At 48.0% G+C, this 18,843-nt stretch overlaps 2 protein-coding genes across 7 annotated transcripts in view; one reads left to right on the forward strand and one right to left on the reverse strand.

Annotated features, from left to right (window-relative positions):
• Positions 1-12,698, reverse strand: PAQR9 (progestin and adipoQ receptor family member 9). The gene is given in 3 exon segments (XM_080605318.1): positions 1-2,090; positions 2,093-4,739; positions 9,658-12,698. Coding segments are annotated over 2 exon segments (1,578 nt in total). The 5' UTR covers positions 2,384-4,739; positions 9,658-12,698; the 3' UTR covers positions 1-803.
• Positions 12,699-12,837: 139 nt separating this feature from the next.
• U2SURP (U2 snRNP associated SURP domain containing) overlaps positions 12,838-18,843 on the forward strand; it is a 48,023-nt gene continuing 42,017 nt past the window's right edge. For 2 of the 6 annotated variants that reach the window (XM_080605281.1, XM_080605284.1), the window contains exon 1: positions 12,838-12,953. In XM_080605281.1, the coding sequence (XP_080461407.1) occupies positions 12,909-12,953 (45 nt within the window). In that variant the 5' untranslated portion in view covers positions 12,838-12,908. The remainder of the gene's footprint in view (positions 12,954-18,843) is intronic. The other 4 variants (XM_080605280.1, XM_080605283.1, XM_080605282.1 and 1 more) reach the window with 3 other exon arrangements.

Below are 18,843 nucleotides of genomic sequence, written 5' to 3' on the forward strand. Positions count from 1 at the left end.
TTTCTTGTTCAGTTATTTTACATATCCCTGTATTTTATTTCAGAATCCGAGTGGTTACACAAAATACTCAAGCTTCACTGCCTGTCTAATTAAAGTCTCTCCATCAACTGGTAATTCTGTAATAATTCACAGCTGTTTTTGCTCTCTATTAAATCCGTTATGTTCCCTGGCTGAAAAGGCTGCAAGACCTTAAAAACTATTGATAGCTATTAATTTGTTTGCATTTAAAATCCAGTATGTGGCTACAAAGGCCTGTTACAGTATCACAGAGGAAAATAAATGTCAGTGCATAATCTGCTAGGAAATTTCACACAGGAGTTGATTAAAAGTCTATGAGTAATCATTGCACAAGTGTGTCTTCAGATGTATATATATACACATATATATATGTAGCTAATAAATATATAGCTATATATATAAACATATATATATATGTATATACATAGCTAGTTTAAACTTAATTGTTATGAAACTAGTAAGTGGCATTCCCAGTTCATGCATTCTTCCTAGTAGCAGAACTAAATTATTTCAGCTTATACTCTAAGCAGCAACATACCAGTAAGCGTTTGCTTGCTTCCCCTGGTAACATAGTAGTTTAACGAGCATGAGTATTTCCACCATGGTCATTTTCTCTAGCAACCTTCCACGAAAGGGACCTGGCTCTTCCACAGGCGTTTCCCCCAAGTTTCACAGCATCTCGAAGACATGCTTGGGCCAGTCTGAGGGTTGCCAGTCTGAAGGTCACTGGCTGAAGCCTGAGGTCTCCAGCCTGAGGGTTGCTGGTAGGGTGGTCACCGGCACGATCAGTCCTGCTTGCAGAGGTCTGCGACACTGAGGAACCTCCTAACCACCACGGCCAGGCAGAGCGTCAGCAGCAGCATATACCCCACGGTGCCCAAGTAGGTGGGAGTAGCCGGGGATGCCTTGAGGAACTCGGCCAGCCCATCCTCCACATAGTGCACCTGGTCATAGATGCTGAGGAAGGTGAAGATGTGGAAAAGCTGGTGGCTGTGCCCCACAATGTCGAAAAGCCCCGGCTGGATCCGCTCAGGGATTTTGCTGACGTTGAAGAAGGCGGCCACCAGCAGCCAGCAGTAGCGCCGGTAGAAGTAGACGAAGAGCGTAGGGTTGCGGGTGCGGAGGTCGAAGAGGAGGCTCTCCAGCATGATGGGGCAGGCCATGCTCAGCGGCATGGCAAAGACGAAGGTGCGCACGGCGAAGGGGTAGGCGCAGCAGGCGGCTCGGCTGCGGCAGCAGGCGGCTGTGCAGCCCACGGCCAGCGCCAGGGCCACAGGCAGCACCAGGGCACGATAGGCCGCGATGGGCAGGCTGCAGTCCAGCTGCCAGCCCAGTTGCTGCTGCACGTAGTGGCTCATGGCGCCGGCGTCCAGCAGGCTCAGGCCTGGCAGCAGGTAGTAGGAGTAGGCCACGGTGCTGGCGAAGCCGTAGTAGCTGATGGAGGCATAGTCCAGGTAGAAGAAGGCAGCGCGGAGGCGCGGGGAGAGGCAGCTGAAGAGGTGGGCCGTGCAGCTCATGGTGAAGGTGAGCAGCACCCCAGAGGCGTAGCACCAGAGGGGCAGCAGGGCCGGGTGGTGGAAGGGCACGTCCCCTGCACCCCGCAGCAGCAGCAGCCGCCCGAAGCGGCTGAGGAAGAGCAGCAGTGGGATGAAGTGGGTCCAGAAGTTGAGCGTCTCGTTGGTGGGCTGCAGCACCGAGGCCAGGCACTCCTGCGCCGAGCAGTGCAGCCGCCGGTACCCCGAGAGGATGAAGCACTCCACGAAGTCCTCGGGCACCTCGTCCCACCGCAGCAGGGCGGCGGGGCGGCCGGGCGGCGGCGCCCCCTCTTCCTCCTCCTCCTTGGCCCCCTCTCCGGCCGGCATGCTGCCCCCGCCGGCCCCGGGCCCCCCGGCCGCCCCCTGCCCGCTCCCCGCCGCTCCCCGCCGCCGCCTCCCGGGCGAGGCGGAGCCGCCGCTCCCGCAGCCGCCGGCGGAGGAGCCGCGGTGGCTCTGCGCTTCTCCTCCTCCTCCTCCTCCTCCGCCGCCGCCGCCGCCCCCGGCAGCATCACTCATCGCAGCGCGGGCAGTGGCGGCCCCGCCGCGGCTCCTCCCGCCCCGCCGCCCCGCATCGCCGTAACCGGAGCCCGGCGGCGCAGCCAGCCCCGCCGGGGAGCCGCCCGAGGGGCCCCCGCCGCCCCGGCTTCGGTTTCCCGGCGAGGGAGGCGCCGGACACCCGAGCCGCGGTTAATGATTGATGCCGTGCGGCCGCAGCGCGTCTGGCCCGGCGGGGTGGGCCCGCGGCGCCCCCCGGGCCCCCCGGCCGTGCCCGGCCCCGCTCCGCAGCTCGGGGTGCGGGGCGCAGCCGGGCGGTGGCCGCGGTGCTGCATCGCGCCCGCCGTGCCAGCGGGGGAACAAAGACAGGGCAGGAGGCGGCAGCGGGAGCAGCGGGAGCCCGCCTAGCGGGCACGGCACAGCTGGGAAATGCCCCGGGCTGGGGGCGTCTGGCAAACGGGGGGATTTCTGCAGGGCGCGCTTCGAGGGGGCTGGCTGAGAGCGGGTGTCTCGGTGACATCGTGTCATGCAGGGAACGGAAAAGTTATTTTAGGCCAACCGTGCACGGCCCAGGCTGCAAAGGGTGCGTGTGGCACTGGCACAGACGGCACCCACCTTATCTCTGTGCTCCGAGCGGCACGCTTCATGGGGAGACTGGAGCAGGCTGACAGTAGCTGCTCTGAGTTGATCCTTAGACAAATCCTACATTTATCAGCTGTGCAGTTATGCAAGCAGCACAGTTACATAATGCGAGTATAAAAATACAGGGGAAAACACTGGAAGCGGGTTAGTGTACGGTAACAAGTTACAGAATAGAATCATTAAGGTTGGAAAAGCCCTCCAATATCATCTGGTCCAACAGCACCCTACCACCACTTCGCCATGTCCCCAGACACCACGCCCAACCTTTCCTTAAACACCCCCGGGGACGGTGACTCCACCGCTTCCCTGGGCAACCCAGAACCTGACTGCTCTTTCTGGTTGGAAGTAAAGAGAAGTTGGAAGTAAAGGGAAGATAGCACAGAAATTTAAGTATCTTGCAGGCTCAGGTAGGAGTCAGAGGATGGGATTGTCCTCTGCTGTTTCAGTGTATTTCCTTTTCGTTTGCTTTCAGTACACGTGGATGGTCTTAAATATCTTATAGCTCTAGGTTTTCGTTTGTCTCTTTACACTGTCATATTCAGATATATATGTATGCTCTTATAGTATAAACTGAGGTCTGGTGTAATTAGGACACTATGTCCTAAGATTTTTATAAAAATCTTTTATTCAATAGTGAATCATGACAACATGCAAAATCTTGTGAACATACAGGTGACCAGAAATATGTTTTAAAAAACTGGTACAAAAGAAGTAGTAAAAATATGTTGCTGAAAGTGATTTTCAGTGCATATTTCATTACAGAATAAACACTGATTTTACAAAACTGTCAAAAGTAGGGCAGACTGATGACACCGCTTAAAATCTTTATAAAAATTACACAGGAGTCTTGCCAGAAAAACAAACACGACTGAACAGTGCTGAGAAGTCAACGGGAGGAGTAAAATATTAAACTAAGGGACCTGTTTGTTAGATAACGGGCCTGGTGTGTTCTGATGTCCATGTATCAGAACACGTGGGCAAGGGGGTGGGCACGTGTGATGGGCAGCACACAGGAACATACCCACTTGGCGCTCCTTGGGGAAGCAGGGCACCAGTGGCTGTGGGATCTGCAGTGTGTGAGTTAGGGAAAGACTCTTTGGGTTTAAACAAAAATTGCCCAGCCTCTGGTAGGGGCTGATCTTCTGAGGGACCATTGCGTGCTGCAGAGGCCTCCCAGAGGACGAGATGGGCTGGGCGCTGTGCCAAGGCAGCATCGCTGTGGATGTCCCTGCTGGTGAGGCAGTTGGCAGCGGGAAGGTGTTTCCTCCCCTGCCCTGTTCCCACTGCACCATGCCTGCAGGTTCTCAGCTCTGGGGCTCTGGTGATCATTTCACCTGAGCCCCAAGTGCTGCTTTCATTTACAGTGGTGAATGCCATCATGGGCCCTAGGCAGGCAGACCTAAGTGGTTGTGGTCTTCAGCCTCCCTCTTCAGGGTCAGGTAAGGAGAGGTGGGTGGCTGGGAGCAATGTGGCTCAGATGCAACAGATCTGCAACAGATGGTGGCTACACACCAACAGCATCCACGCTGGTGGGAGCTGCTGGCCTGGCAGCAGGGCTCATTCGGCACTTTCTGGCTTTCCTGCAACCGCCAGACTCCCATAGATGAGGGAGGCATGTAGCCCTCTTGCCTCAGGGAGTACTGGGGTATCTCCTGGCTTCCTCAAGAAACACCTGCCGGGGCTGTGTTTTTATGGGGAGCAGCCCAGGCTGGGAGCAGCAGGTGGAATTTGCTTGTGGTTAAAGGGTGCCCCAGTCCCGGCAGCCACCTGACTGTCTGGGGATTGGTGATGACTCTCACTGCTTTCACTGCAGTGAAGAGAAGTGTCTGGAAATGTCTCCCTACTACTGTTGTCTTGTAGTGTTTTAAGATGATATTTGTGGGGATGGAGGCTTCCTGTTTTGCAGTGCTGGGGTCAGGGAGGAAGATGCTGAATACAGTGCCTGGGCTCCTTGGAAAGAGGATGCTGTGAACTCATCAGTTCTGTCCTGCTGTGCTAAGCCTGCAGCAGTATCCCCAGGCTGTATCCCTGTGCACCCTAGACTGTGGGCTAAAAGAGAAAAATGTTTTTTAGCTGGTGCCTCACGAGGAAGGAGAGCAGATCACCACCCTGTGCTCCTTGAGAGAGGCCTGGCTAGAGCTGAGAATCACTTGAGAGACTTGAACATGCCAGCCTCTTCTGGAGGAAGAACAGGCTCACAGTAACTATCTAGTTTTGTTTGCTCTGTTCCTGTGGGTATACCCACTAACACTGTGTTATATATAAATACAAGCAGTACCACAGATAAATCAGAAGTTTCTTTTCTCTGCCCCTATCTGAGGATCTGGCTTTGGCTTGTCCCATGTGCTCAGGTGATGTCACACGTGTATGAATGGGGTCTCCTTGTCTGGACAGAAAGTGCCACGGTGATCTCAGAGCATCTAAAGATCACTGTTCACATAATTTCCTGTAGCTTTAGCAGCTACATTAATGAAACTCATTACCAGCAATCTGGTTCCTTTTTTTTTTTTTTTTTTTTTTTTTTCCAGGGCTGCTGTCTCACAGGAGAGAATGGGCTCTGAGGACAGATTGGGCTTTCATAAAGATGACTGTATGCATCTTATATAGAGTTAATCATTCTGCTCCCAAGCCAGCTGGAGTAGTGTACTAGGAACCTTACAATTTAAAGCACTTATGACTTCAAAATAGCCTCTTATTTGTATGTAGTCCATCAAGGTTAGTATTACTTGACTATTATGTGGTAGGGAAGGGAAAGTCGAGGCATTTGGAGGTCACAGAGAGGAGTCCACATACTGTTGTGTGAGAAGAAGCCTTAGTACATTTCTCCAAACCAGAGTTTATATTTAGAAGGGCATGATCAGCATATACCAGGGTTTCTTCTAGCATGTGTAGAGCGTTCTACAGGCTTTGTCTCAAAATAACCTTTGAGAAGACTCTTAAAACAGTGATGAAAGCACTGTCTAATGAGGTGAATAATGGCAGATAGTGTTAATCAGTGCTGGCACGAAGACTCAAAGAAAAAGATGTGCCAAAATACCAAATGCGGTGTTGTTTCTATATTATGCTTTCATTTTATTCACAGTTGAAGTCCTTTCACAATATATCATTTTGTCTGCAATATCAAAAGCCCTGTAAGATATTCTGAATTACTTCAATCATCCCCAATGAAATTATGCCTTTCAGTTAGCTAATTTCCACTTTTGCCCTCTAATATACTCAGCATGCTAGGGAGGAGGTTGTACTTAGCCCTCCTGTTATCCGTTGCTTTTCTGAGTGAGTAAAGAAATGAACTTAAATCTACAACCAGAGAGAAAGTCCTCTTGTTAACAAGCACTGGTAGTGTTTGGAAGATTTAAGATGCTTTTGAAGATACACCTTCAGCCTCACTCAGTCAGCCCATTCACCATGGCAAACATTGTTCTTTAAGAGTTCTTGCTTGATATAATCCTTTACCGTGAAACACTCTTGCTTTAATTTCTTTTGCCTTTTCTATATTTTTACCTTCAAGCCAGATTTTACTCAACTCTTTCTTAAAAAGAAATTTTATCTGAATAAAAAACATTTAACCTGTTTGCTCTGGATTTTTATCCTTCTTCACTAAAATCTCTTCAGTAAATCTGAATCTGTTCTGACACCCGCCACAGAGCCACACTGACCATGGGTGAGGAGAGAATTTGGCTCTATTCATTTAAAAAGGGTAGGTGTTAAAGGAAGAGAAGCTCTAGCTTAACCTGACTACATCTAATGTAGCTCATCTTTGCGGATCCTCTGGGAGAACATCTGAACGACACAGTCACACTAACATTTAGTTCCATATGACTTTTTCCATCCTTTTTCAAATGTGTATCAATCTCTTGAAATAATGTCTTGATGAGTAACTTTCTACTGCACCAATTATGAACTTTTGTAATAATTGAGTAGGCATAGAGCTTTGATCTAGTATTGAAGAGATTAACTTGCATTTAGCCAGGCTACAGCACTGTCTTTTTCAGACTGGATAAACAGGAATCCTTGCATCACGTTCTCCTTCTTGAGTAACTAATTAGGGCCAATTATACTTTATAAACATTATTCCTTAATAGATAAGCAAAGTGAAAATGATACTTGTATTTTCAAGCCTTGGCTATAGTATTATTACTATAATAATATAGGTTAAAAAAGCTAGATATGGTAAAGGAAACTCACACAATCATGGCTGCATAACAATTTTTACTTTAACCACTCTTTCGCCAGGAGCTTCTAATTTTCTGCTCTGTTTACCTTCAAGATGAACATTTTCAAGTTTGTTCTCTGTATGCTTTAAAAAACTCTAAACACTGTACAAACTGAAAAAAAAAACCACACCACACATTTAAAGAAAATTTCTCTGAATGGTGTTTTTTTTGTGTGTTTGTTTTTTAAAGGTCTTGTTTTTGAAAGATATGGGACAGATCTTATGTTTTTCTGGACAGCAGCAAATCTGAACGTAAGTATTGCAGTGGAATTAGTTTCGCTGTGATAAGAATAGCATGTTGGTTATATACGTATTTCATGTATGTTTTCCATGATCAAAATCCAGCACTGTCCTACCTACCAGGTGCCTATAGCAAGAGCAAAGAACAGCCTGTCCTTTGTGAGGACTGCAGGTCTGAAGCCTCACTCGCAAAGTGCGTGGCTAAGGAACGAAGCAACACAGAGAAGGCTCCAGCCAGGAGACCTAGCAAGAGCAACAAGTCCAGGCTGTAAGGAACTTTGGAGCCAAGTTGCCCTCTCTCGGCTACCCTGTTGTTCTTTTTTGTTATTCTGGGGGTCCCTACTAAAGTGTCTCTGTTCAGCCTGGTAGCTCCTAGCAGCCCAGACAGCATCTGCTCTGGCTTTGGGCACCAACTGCATCTCCTCTCTACCTCGCCCCCCTCCCATGCTGCATACCCATGGCTTCCTAGCAGTACGTGAGTATGCGGGAAGGATGTGTCTACCTATTTTGGGAATCCCTGCATAGTGGCTTTCAGTCTCAGGGGTGTGAGGAGAGAGGGGTGCTCTGGCCTGAGATGAGAGGGACGGAGAGAGCTCCTCTGAAAGTGGGCAAAAATGGCCAGAAAGACAAGGGTAATGCGCTGCAGCATGTGGTTTACTTAATGTAGTTTAATATTAATTATTTAAGATAATTAATGATTTTCCCCAGTATATATCTGTACCTAATGATATCTGTAATTGTAACAACAGTTAATAACTCCCACATTTGCATACAACCAGAACTACCTCATTATAATGAAAAATGTCTGATAGTTCCTTTTTAATATTATTATTTGTCTATCCTTTCCAGCATGAAATTTCCACAGACTTCTGCGTCTCACTGCTTCCTTTCCTCTTTCCCCTTCCTCTCCCATTAAGCCAAGGGCATTGATATGTATTGTCAGTTACTAACTGTACGTGATTGCTACTGTACTATTGCAATGTGTTATATATAGCACAGATTCAGTACAGTTCATTCTGAAAAAAGTATCTTTAGAGATGACCTTTAAAACACTAACTATATCTTTCTTTTTTTTGCCTCTCACAGCAGGCCCTGGATCATGATGCTCTTAATTTGGTGCAGTTTATTAATTACAAAAGAGTACAGAAGCTGAGCAGTAAGCAGAGGATTTAAACAATGAGGTGGATAATTAAAAAGGATTAATGAGGTGGATTAAATAAAGGGTTTGAGGCCAAATGGAGCACAAATTTTTGAAACATTAGTGGCCCCAAACCCCTAGCATCCAAGGACACTTTTCTCTTTCCGTTCTGATATTTTCTTTTTACCCAGAAGTGTCAGTCTCTCTTTCAAACCAGGTTTATTAACACAGTCCCAGGAGAGCTGTGCATATCTAGCCTCTCCTCCTATGGCACTAAGTGCCCCTTTTATCCAGCACTAGTTCCCAGCTGGTCTGCTTCCAACTCATTGTTGCACCTGTTTCCACTATCACATTAAAAACAAAAACAAAGCAAAGGAAAAAACAAAAAAACCAACACACTCCCCCCCCTCCCCCAACCCCTAAAGGAGGTCATGGATGATACTAATCCTGTGCTTCTACAATCTGCTGAAGTGGTTTGCAAGAAAACAGTAAGAAAGATGGAGGAAAATGATTCTGTTGGGATCGTGAAACAATAGAAGCTTGCCTAATCCACCTCTAACACTTCCTGGCCCCAACACCATTCCTTCCCTTGGAAAGGCTTCTCTGTGTGAGGCAAGTTTGGAGCACAACAAATCCTAGAAAGACTGAGGGAATTGTCCCCAGTTCCTGCTGTCAAAGGATGAGTTTTATTTCTCCCTCCTCCTCTTAAACTGGCAGTGATTCTACTTCAGATTTGTGCAGAGCCTTGGGGCAGTCACAGAAAATGGTGTGGTGCAGGTGGTTGCAGGAATGGAGAGCCATCCTCCGGGATGGAAGGTGAGAGGCTAGCTGGTGGTGCTGTGTAAGCAGTAGGCATAGCAAACGCTGGTTGTGGTATTTAAATTAGGTTCCCCTCTGAAGGGAGCTCAATAAACATTGGATATATTTTAATCCTTAGCTCCCAATCTATTACCAGATAATTTTTGCATATTTAATTGGAGAGTAAAGCAATTTGTATCTACATAATTATTTGTATTAGTTGGCTATTTTTGGCATGATTCAGGAAGTAGAAATTATAAATATCATGATACTGATACCACTGCCCATTCTGACCTCGGGAAGCTCACCTGTGGAGAGTGCAGGTTTCCCTATAGGTGGCTCCAGGTTATTTTCCCTTGTCAATTACTAATATAAATAGCAGTTTGGAGGTTGGGCCCACCCTGTACTGAGCTGTATGGGGCCACCCCTCCTAGCAGCAGTGTTGCCCAAACTCCAATTGCTCGGAGTAGGCAGGAGATAACACACCGCTGTGCCCGGTCCCTCCCTCGAGCAATGCTGCCCGAGGCAGCTCAGCGACACCAGCGATGGTTTCACCCAGCGGGATCCCCGGTACTCACAGGCCGGAGCAGCGGGGGACCAGCACCCGATGCGGCCGCCTGGCGGTGCTGCGGGGCGGTGCAGCTCCGCGAGCCCCGGGCCGGTGTGCCGGCCTGCCCCGGGCCGTTAGAGCTCCCTCGGCTCCCCCGGCCCTGTGCGGGAGCCCGGCGAGGCCCTGCTGCAGACCTCGGACGGCTGCTTTTCCCCCGGTGCCCTGCCTCCTGCCCATCAGCTGCTCGCCTGAGGCACGAGAAAGGGCTGTGGATAGCTTTTACTGTTGTCTGTGCTGCTGGACGTACGTAGTGACCAAGATTTTCCATTTCTGAGTGAGATATTTCTCCTTCTTGAGCTCTGAAGTGATTTTTATTTTTCATAATGCGATTAGTTCCACTAATACAAGTGCTCAGTCCTTTTTGTTGTGATCTATTTGACAGTAAGTTTCAGGGCCTGTACTATGACAATAGCTTCTCTTTAGCTATCGTTGTGTCATCTCCAGTTTGTATCTCTCCCTATACTACCAAAGCTGATGTTCCCAGATCCTTTAAGTTCAGTGAGCTTTCAGCACCTGTGCGTTTCTATGATGTATGGAACAAAAGCCATAAAAAGACTCACATCTAAAACCGCTACCTTCAGGACAGCTGCTGACAGAGTAATGTGCTCTCTTCAGATCATCTTCCTGAGAAGCTGGACACACACCTTCTGCAATCAGTGAGGTTTTCTGAAGATCTTGAGTCAGTCTGAGGAAGATGTGCAGGTACAATCTAACCTAGAAGTAAGGGAAGCAGAGAGGCCTATTTCTGTCCTTCACCAAGACACAGATTAACCTCATACCAAGTTCCAGGTATATGAATAGTCTCATTAAAAGCTACAGAATTACTTCTGCGCTTAAAGTTAGGCATGTGTTTAGGTGCCTTTATGAAGTGAGGTCTATGTGCTTTGTTACCTCAGCTGATCATTGTCCCCCTTCCTTCCTCCTCCAGTGTGTTATTTCGTCAGATCTTTTTTTTTTTTCCTTCTGTTATCTGTTATGTTCTGTTTTCCCTTGCACTGCTCTTTAAATTCCCAACTCCCTTCACTTTTTATGCTCGTGCTCTTTTTTTTTTTATCCTTTTCACACTCTCTTTCTGCTTTCTTTTGTGGTTATTATTGTAGGCCCTGCTCCCCTTTGTAGCTTACAGGATGGTAGGTGTTGGGAGTTGGTGGATTCAAAGCTTTCATTCATTTCTGCACACCTACCATCTTTTTCTTAAGTATTATCTCAGCCCCAGCATATTTCATGTCATGATGAAAACCCCTGAAAACATGGAATGCGAGATTCATGTGAAAAGTAATGTGTCATAATCTCCACTTAAGCAGTGTTCAATAAAAAAGTTGCTATGGTGTTGTGCTATCAAGCCCAGGAACGGGGGATCTGCTGTGCTATCCTTTTCCTTATTTATTCCTGGGCTTTTCTTGATGTGATGTAGTGTTTTGATGTTGTTCAGACTAGTGTTGTTTCTGTTTCAGCTTGTTAGATGTTTAGGGGCAAATCTCGCCTCTAAATTGCATGACTGTGCACTGCTCAGTGTCTGGGAACACAGAGCAGTGGTTGAAGAGAGCTGTGCAGACCAGAGCACTGGGCTCTGCAGCCATGCAATGCACTGTCTATTCTGCACGTGCTGATCTTGTGTGAGACCTTCCCATCTAACACATATGTGGGGCCGTTTCTGTGCACCCAGAGCACTACAGGCATCTCCATGCGGCATGGCCACCCTGCAGACCTTCTCAGCAAAGTCCTTGTACTGCTCTGCCTTGTCCTGTCTGCGCCACAAGCCTCTGCCTTCAGTGAACAGGTTATTTGGTGGCTAGGTGAGCTGTTCCCTACCATCATCTCTCAAAGTCTTGCAGGAAAATGTCTGGTGATGGAAAAAGACACCATATGATTAGTCTTCCTCTCCTCCCAGGGGCTTAGGCAATGCAAGTCAATATTTTTTATCTGAATAGAGATCCCTTCTGTCAGGGTTTCTCGTTTGTGACTGTGTCCTTCACAGCGGCTATGAGCCTTGCTGGTGCCTCTCCAAAACGCACAGGCCCATGCACACAGGCTGTTGCAGGCAGTGGATGTGCCCAGGAATAGCTGCCAAGGGACAGAAGGGTGTCAGGTGGGTGTGGGCTGTCAGGGCTCCCTGACTGACTGCCTCACTGCAGCTGGTTGCTAAGCAGGTTTGGGTTGCCTAGCAACTTCATTGGGGATTTTCTCTGCTAATGTGAAAGCAGGAGACCCAGATGGGACACAGACACCACTAAAGCCACAGGGCTGCAAGTGATGTGGGGGTGCAGCACTGTCAGTGGGCTTGTCCCGGCTCTCCGCTGAGGAGGTATCACAGGGACAGGCTCTGCTCGTAGCCATGGGCACGGCCTTTACCCAAGATGTTCTGCACCTTCTGGGCATGGGAAGGCCCAGGAAGCAATGGGTCCCCCCTTGTCGTGGGGTCCTGTTGCTGGTGTTGTGGGTGCAGAAGGCAGATGGGCACCCTTCCTACTGGGGCCCTGCCACTGCCGGCTCTCCCCTGTGATGGGGGTGACAGGAGGGGCGATACATGGCACTGTTGTGGCTGTGTTGTTCCTTCATGTTCTTTGCAGAGCTCCCACATAACCTATTATTTGTAGATATCTACATGTAGTTCCTTCTAGGTCTCCTGTACTGGGTATGAGATGCTGCTCACGTGCGTTACTGTCTCCATCTGCGTACCTGCCTGATGTTACTACATAAACTTAGACTGCAATGAAAAATAACTGTCAGGGCTGAATTTTTGCCAGGGCTGAGGCTGAGGCCGAGGCCGTGCCACAGCTGGCCGTACCTCCGGGAAGGTGTTATGTGCCCTGAGCTGACGGTGGGCTTTCGATCGTGTTGGCTTTAATTCTCACACCACTTTTTACCACTACGAGAGAAAAAAAAAAAACACGTTTATTTTTCCATTTTTTAACCGGTTTCGATCAAGGCTGTGCCCTCCTATCGGGTGCAGGTTACGGTGTGACCCCGCAGCGCATGGCTGTGAGGCAGGCACACGGCGCCGGACCGCCGCCATAGCAGGGGGCGGCCGCGCACCCCCGGTGCTGCCCCGCGACATGGCGGTCGCCGCGGGGGGGGGGGGGGGAGGCGGGGCTGAGCCCTCCCTCTCGGCGACTCGGCGCTCGGCTCGCCGCCCTAGGCCAGCCGGGCTCTTCCTTGCGCATCGGGGGATCGGCGCTCGCTTCCTCGCCGCCGGGGCTGAGCGACGGGAGAGGCAAGATGGCGGACAAGGCGCCGGGCGGCTCGCAGAAAGGCGGGGGCAAGGTGAGGCCCTGCCCGCGGGCACCCCGCGGCTCCGCCGCCCGGGTGGGCTCGGCCGCGGCCTCTCGGCCTGGCGGCGGGGCCCGGGGGCGGCGGGGCTGCCGGGGCTGCCGGGGCTGAGGTGCGCGGCCTCCTCCGCGCCTGCCTGCGGCCTCGGTGACTGCGGGGCCCGGGGGGGGGGCGGCGGGAAGGGGCCGGGGCTCGGTCTCGGTCGTCCTGGGGCTGTCTGTCGTGAGGGGCTGGCGGCAGCTGCCGGTTGGGTACACCGGGTCCCCGCTGAGGGATGAGGGGGGATTAGGGGTCCTGGGGGGGTGTTCGGAGCCCCCGGGGGGCCTCGGGCGTGCCCCGAGTCTTGTGGGTGCCCCAGCGCCTGGCCGCAGCCCCCTCGCCCTGTCGGCCGCGCACCGCGTATGTGTGTGGGGGTGTCCGGATCAGCCTGAACGGAAGGGTGAAGTTGGGACCCGCTCTTCCCTCCTGATCCGCGATGAAAGTCCGCATTTCGCAGCGCCGCCGTGGTGCTCCCGCTCTTCTCGCCCCGCCCGCTCTGTTTCCCATAATGATTTTTTGTTGGATTTGAGGAAGCCCGAGCTGTACAGGGCTCCTGGCAAACTTCAAGGCTGTGCGCTGAAGGCCGTGCAGCAGCAGCGCGGAGCTCCCTGCCCCTGAGCGCCCTACCCAGGCGGGCAGGGGGTGAGAGGTGGTTTGGGGGCCAGGCTGCAGCTGGCACTTCGAGGACTAGCGATTAGTGGTATCTCATTTCCCTCTGCCTTGTTACAGTTTTTAGGCCAGAAGTATGTAACTCTTTTTCCTGACAATTCTTCCTGTCTTCTTTTTTGTTATGTGAGTGTGTAAAGCCGTCAAGTGAGAAGCTGCGTTTTGGCTCAGGAATTTCTAGTCGGTTATGTAGGAGACATAGGTTTATATATATATATATATCTATACACACACACATCCATTTTTTTATTCAGTTAAATTTTCTTTTCTTACTTTTTTTTTTTTCCTTTGGCTACTAGGAAATGAGCTCAAATTTAGTTATGAGAATATCTGCATATTTACCCAGTAGTTGGTTGTCATTAGAGTGAGAGAGCTTTATTTTTGTTTCCCTTTTTTGATCTATCTCCAATATTGTCAGGAGACATTTTCTGGATCTTGCCTTTCGCTTGGAACTGCAAGCAAGATCTGGACAGAAAACAGCACAGTAGGTCTTAATTTATTGAAAGAAGCTTCCAGGGAATAAGATATCTTGGGATTTGAAGTATAATTAGGCATAGAATAATAATTTATTGATTACTGCAACTGACAACATGGTACACAAAACCAACTCAGATAGGTTCCCTTTCTTTTTACAGTTCCACCATAGGTTTTTTTCCTTTTGTCAGTGTAGTATTTCTGTAGTGATGATATTCTTTTTAAAATATGTAGTAGTTAACTTATGAAAATTGTTTTCTGTCCCAAATCTCAGTTTTGCAGAGAGATGTGCAGGCACCTCGTTCTTCCTACTAAGTCATCCCACTGAAGTCAGTGGGACTTCTAGGAAGTGTAAAGTCAAACCAACATGCGCATTAATTTTTTTGAGGCCAGGAGCCCTTGAGGACGTCCTCTGCCTTGCCGTCTTTGTGCAGTTCCCCCTCACCCCTCAGTCACCCGTTACTTTAGAGGTATATGCTGTGTTTCTGGTAGACTTTCTCATACTTTACTTTCTAGGTCTTGTTTTGTATTTTCTTTGCCACATGTAATAATATTGGTAATAGTGATAGTGCATATGTGCGTCCATGAGAATGTGTTTGTTGAAAAGTGAAATAACACATGCCTAGGTCTTGGGATTTGTGTCCTTCAACCTTCAACTTTTGGGGAGGTGGGGTTGTCTTTTTTTGTTTGTTTGTTTTTTAAACTCATGGATACATGCAGTGTGTATATCCATATAGATATTTTTCTAATGTCTGCAGAAGTATGATGGAACTGAAATTCATATTTTTTTAACGATGAAGATTGAGTAATTGTGATTTTAGTTGGGCCTGAATGAGACTGACGAAGGTGTAAAAAATCTGAACATATTACCATTTTCCTTGATTTCTTCAAGTAATTATTTATGAAACATTTTGATTTTAAAAAAAATCATTAGCAAAATCAGAGTTTTAGGTGCTGTTTCTTTTGGTGCGTTGTGTTTTGCAAGTTACAAGAATGGTAGTTCTTGCAAAACAAATATGTCTCAGACTCCATAGGACATGTTTCAGAGGCAATTTCGAGATGTTTCCTTGCTGGCTGCCAGCCTACCTCCTGGGAGGAGCAGAGCATGGTTTTACTTTCTGTGCTCTGTAAAGTGCTGTGGCCGAGCAGCTGGAGGGCTTAACACTTGCAGGAGGGTATGGTTTCTTGTCTTCAGAATGTGTGGGGTTTGTTCTTTGGTTTTAGCGTCCAAGTACTGGTCTGGGATGTCTAGCCAGTTTTATAGTGTAAAATCAAGTTTATTTCAGTCTATTTGATTCACTATTTGAAAACTACATGTGGAGATGGTAGAGGTCCAGGAGCACACCTTGCCCTCATTGCAATGGTGGTAGCTCCTTTTTATAATACTGTGAACTTCTAAATAAATTTGACAATCTCTTGTGTGAAATGTGTCTTAAGAGCATCAGCTATTACTTTGTCACTTTAAGATTAGGATAGCAAGGTATGTGCCTGAGATTTCCAGAAATTTAAATAGGAACAAATGACAAAATTAAGGAAGAGGAAATAGAGGCTGCCCAAGACTGTGCCAGAGCTTAGTGTAGGATGTAATTCTAAAATGGCAAATTCTGATTCTGTCCAATTGTTATCTCGATATGGTGAAACATACCTGCTTGGACGACTCTGCCAGTTTCTTATTTCATCTTCTGAGAGTAGTGACTATATTGCGTATCTGCTGTTCTCGTATATAATGCACAGCACAAATTGGGTACCGGGTGGCAGAGGAGATTATCCACTTGGACCAAGCTGTAGGTTTCCCATTTTTCATTCTAAAAAATGTTTTAACAGTATTATCTAATCCTAAATGTATTTCATAAGTATTTCTGTAATATCATATGTTAATAAAATGTTGAAGAACCATGATTGCTTGCCTGTGAATGGACAGCTTCCATTGGTAAGTTAGCGTGTTTGAAGAGCAGTGATGTAACATCTGTGCAAGTGTGGTGAACTCCAGTTGGGTGTAGTATTCTGCAGGACGGTGACACGCATCGTCTTTAGCTCTCCCTATGTTACTGTTCAACCTGTGATCAAGAGCAGGAGGGGCAGAAGGTGTTTCTCTGTAGACGGATCTGTCAGCGGAGGTGTTCTTTTCGTTTCCTCTCTGGCAGTAACAAGTTAAAAATTGGCAGCTCCTGTTCATTTCTTTTTAAGGCACTAGTGGAAGAGCACTCCTTGCAAGTACTTCAGAGAAACAATTTTCTGTTTACTTTTGTGTGCCAAAGTGGTGTCTAAGTAGTGAACACTACTAGTGTACTAGTCTAGTAAGTGCAAAGAGTAAACAGGTTAGCTATAAAACTTAATTCACAAGTGTTTGTAAACATTTGTGTCCTAGACTGTTAGAGAAAGGAAGAATGAGAGACAAGTTGGGTTGGGATGCCTCCCTGCCCTTGCTGGATTTTAACTTCTTAATTTAAGATGTGATTCCATTTGCTTTTTCTTGGTGGCAGTGCTGACCTCATCTGCTCCCGGCCTCGTATACTCTTTCCCTCCCAGACATTGTCCTCTTCAGACGGCTTGGCATAATTCTGGGGGGAAAGTGAGGGCAGCCTGCTGTGCAAAGGAACCTGCCTTGGCCAAACCTCCCCAGCTCTCTCTTAAGTGACAGTTAGATGGGAAAAGTGATCTAGTTCAGCATGGCTCCATCTCCAGCTGCCCGGTGTGGGGGCAGAACCCAAGGAAGGTGTTGAAACAGGGCAGGATTATCTTATGCCAGAGTTCCTTACAAACACTTTGCCCTTAAGCTACAAGTTTCTGCAGGAGCAGGGCTTGTATTTTGCACTCAGGCTCGCAGCCGTTAGAGTTGTAAAGGTAGCACCCAGCATTTGGATGGCTGCGGGGTTGGCTTCTGGTTTTCCTGGCAGCTTTTGTTGCTGTTTGATGTTTTACTAAATGGCATCAGTACTAACTTAAAAAAAAATATGCTTTTGTATAGCATACTTTAAACATTTGTGAAATGTTTATGATCATGTCAATTTTACACAGAGATTGTTAAATTTGGGGAAACTGTGACGAGCTAGATTAGTGGGCACTTGACATTGCTGACAGGAAAGATTTGGAAGAGCAGTCTTCTCTGCTTTCTTTGGAAACTGCTACGGAGCTGGAAGAACATTGAAGTGACAGAATCTGAGATGGGGGGTCTCCGTGTTGGCTTCCTGATATAAATTTGTGGTAAATTTCATTTATATGGTCGTTTCAAGATTTTTTTGTCCCCTTTGAAGGTTGAGTAAATTTGACTAGATGGAGTAGCGTCGTTTTGAGTGACCTGACCTCCAAGACTGCGATCTGACAGGGCTGGTTGACTGGAGTGCCATTAAGCAGCTTGCACTGCTGCTGCAGGTATGCTGGCACGATCCTTTGAGGGGCCTGTGCAGCGAAGGGAACTGAGGAAGTGAGCCAGCTGGAAAAGAGTCTGTGGTGGTGGTTGTGTGTTTTTTTTTTTTTTTGAGAAAAATGGTTTCATGCAGAGTGGTAGTGGCAGTGAATTGGGAGTAAGGCCCTTTGTAAATTGTGTATGCTGGCCATGCTACTGAAAGATCTACTCATCAAATATTTCCTGTCAGTGTTTTGACCATGAAGGAACTATCCTCGTATCTCAGAAATCATCAGCTGCTGAGGAGGGCTTTGGGTGTTTCTTTCAGCAGTTCATTGAGCTGCTTGACATCATTAGAAGAGGAAAAAGGAATCTTCCTGTGGGTTTCAATACAGGTGGGCAACGTTATCTAAAATGCTTGTCCTTGTGAGGACTCACAAGCGTTTGTTACTCGGTTGAGTCAACTCTGCTGATGCAACTCTTGAGGAAAAAAATTGCCTCTTTCATCCAGACGGTGCAGCTGGATGCAAAGTGCAGTGCTGTGAGAATTAAATCAGTTTTTTTAATCGCTGTTATTTACAAACTGACAGCTAATGATGCTTAATTTTGTCAGGAATTATTTCACTGTTGTGCTTCAGTGTGGGTACAGACGCTTGGATGGTCAAAAGCAGTACCAAAGGCGTGAACTAAATTTATCGATGGGATCAGAAGGCCTTAAATATAAGAACTGTTTGAGGAGGAGAATAACATGGCTTTGCCAAGCTGCTAGCTACCACAGGAAAAAACTTGGTCTGCATATTTACTGGAGTCAGCTAAAGCTGCTTTTAGATGTGCTTGGAGGGCCCTGTGGTAGGCCTCAGCTCCTTGGCCCCATGGTTCTTCTGCCTCAGGGGCTTGCAGGCTCCTGCTGGTCGGGCTGCGGGCCTGCTGCTAGCCCGCTGAATTTCTTGCGTGCTGCCATGCCCTGGAAGCCTCTCACAGCAGTATCCGATGGTTCCTGGGGAAACAGACGTAGTGTCTGGTAAATTTTTGTGTCCCCATCCTCAGAGTGTCATTTATCATGTCTTAAACATCATTGTGTTGAGCTTCCATACTGCCTGTTACTGTATGTGTTGCCTTGCTTAGTGTCCGCTGTGTAAGCAGCACCAGCGCCTATCCTTGTTGGAAGGTATGGCTTTCCAAAACTTCTCTAAATGGAAGAGAGAAAGAGATTTGAGAAACATTAACTTCATTCTGCTGTTGCCAAAAAAAAATCCCCAACAGCCTCCTTCCCCCCAAGCATTATGTCTTGACTTCTCTTCTTAGTACATACACTAAGAAGACGGCACTGTATCAGCCCACCTTTGAGAGAAATCTTTC

This window comes from Anser brachyrhynchus, assembly GCF_964034855.1.
Source record: "Anser brachyrhynchus genome assembly, chromosome: 9".
NCBI lineage: Eukaryota > Metazoa > Chordata > Aves > Anseriformes > Anatidae > Anser > Anser brachyrhynchus.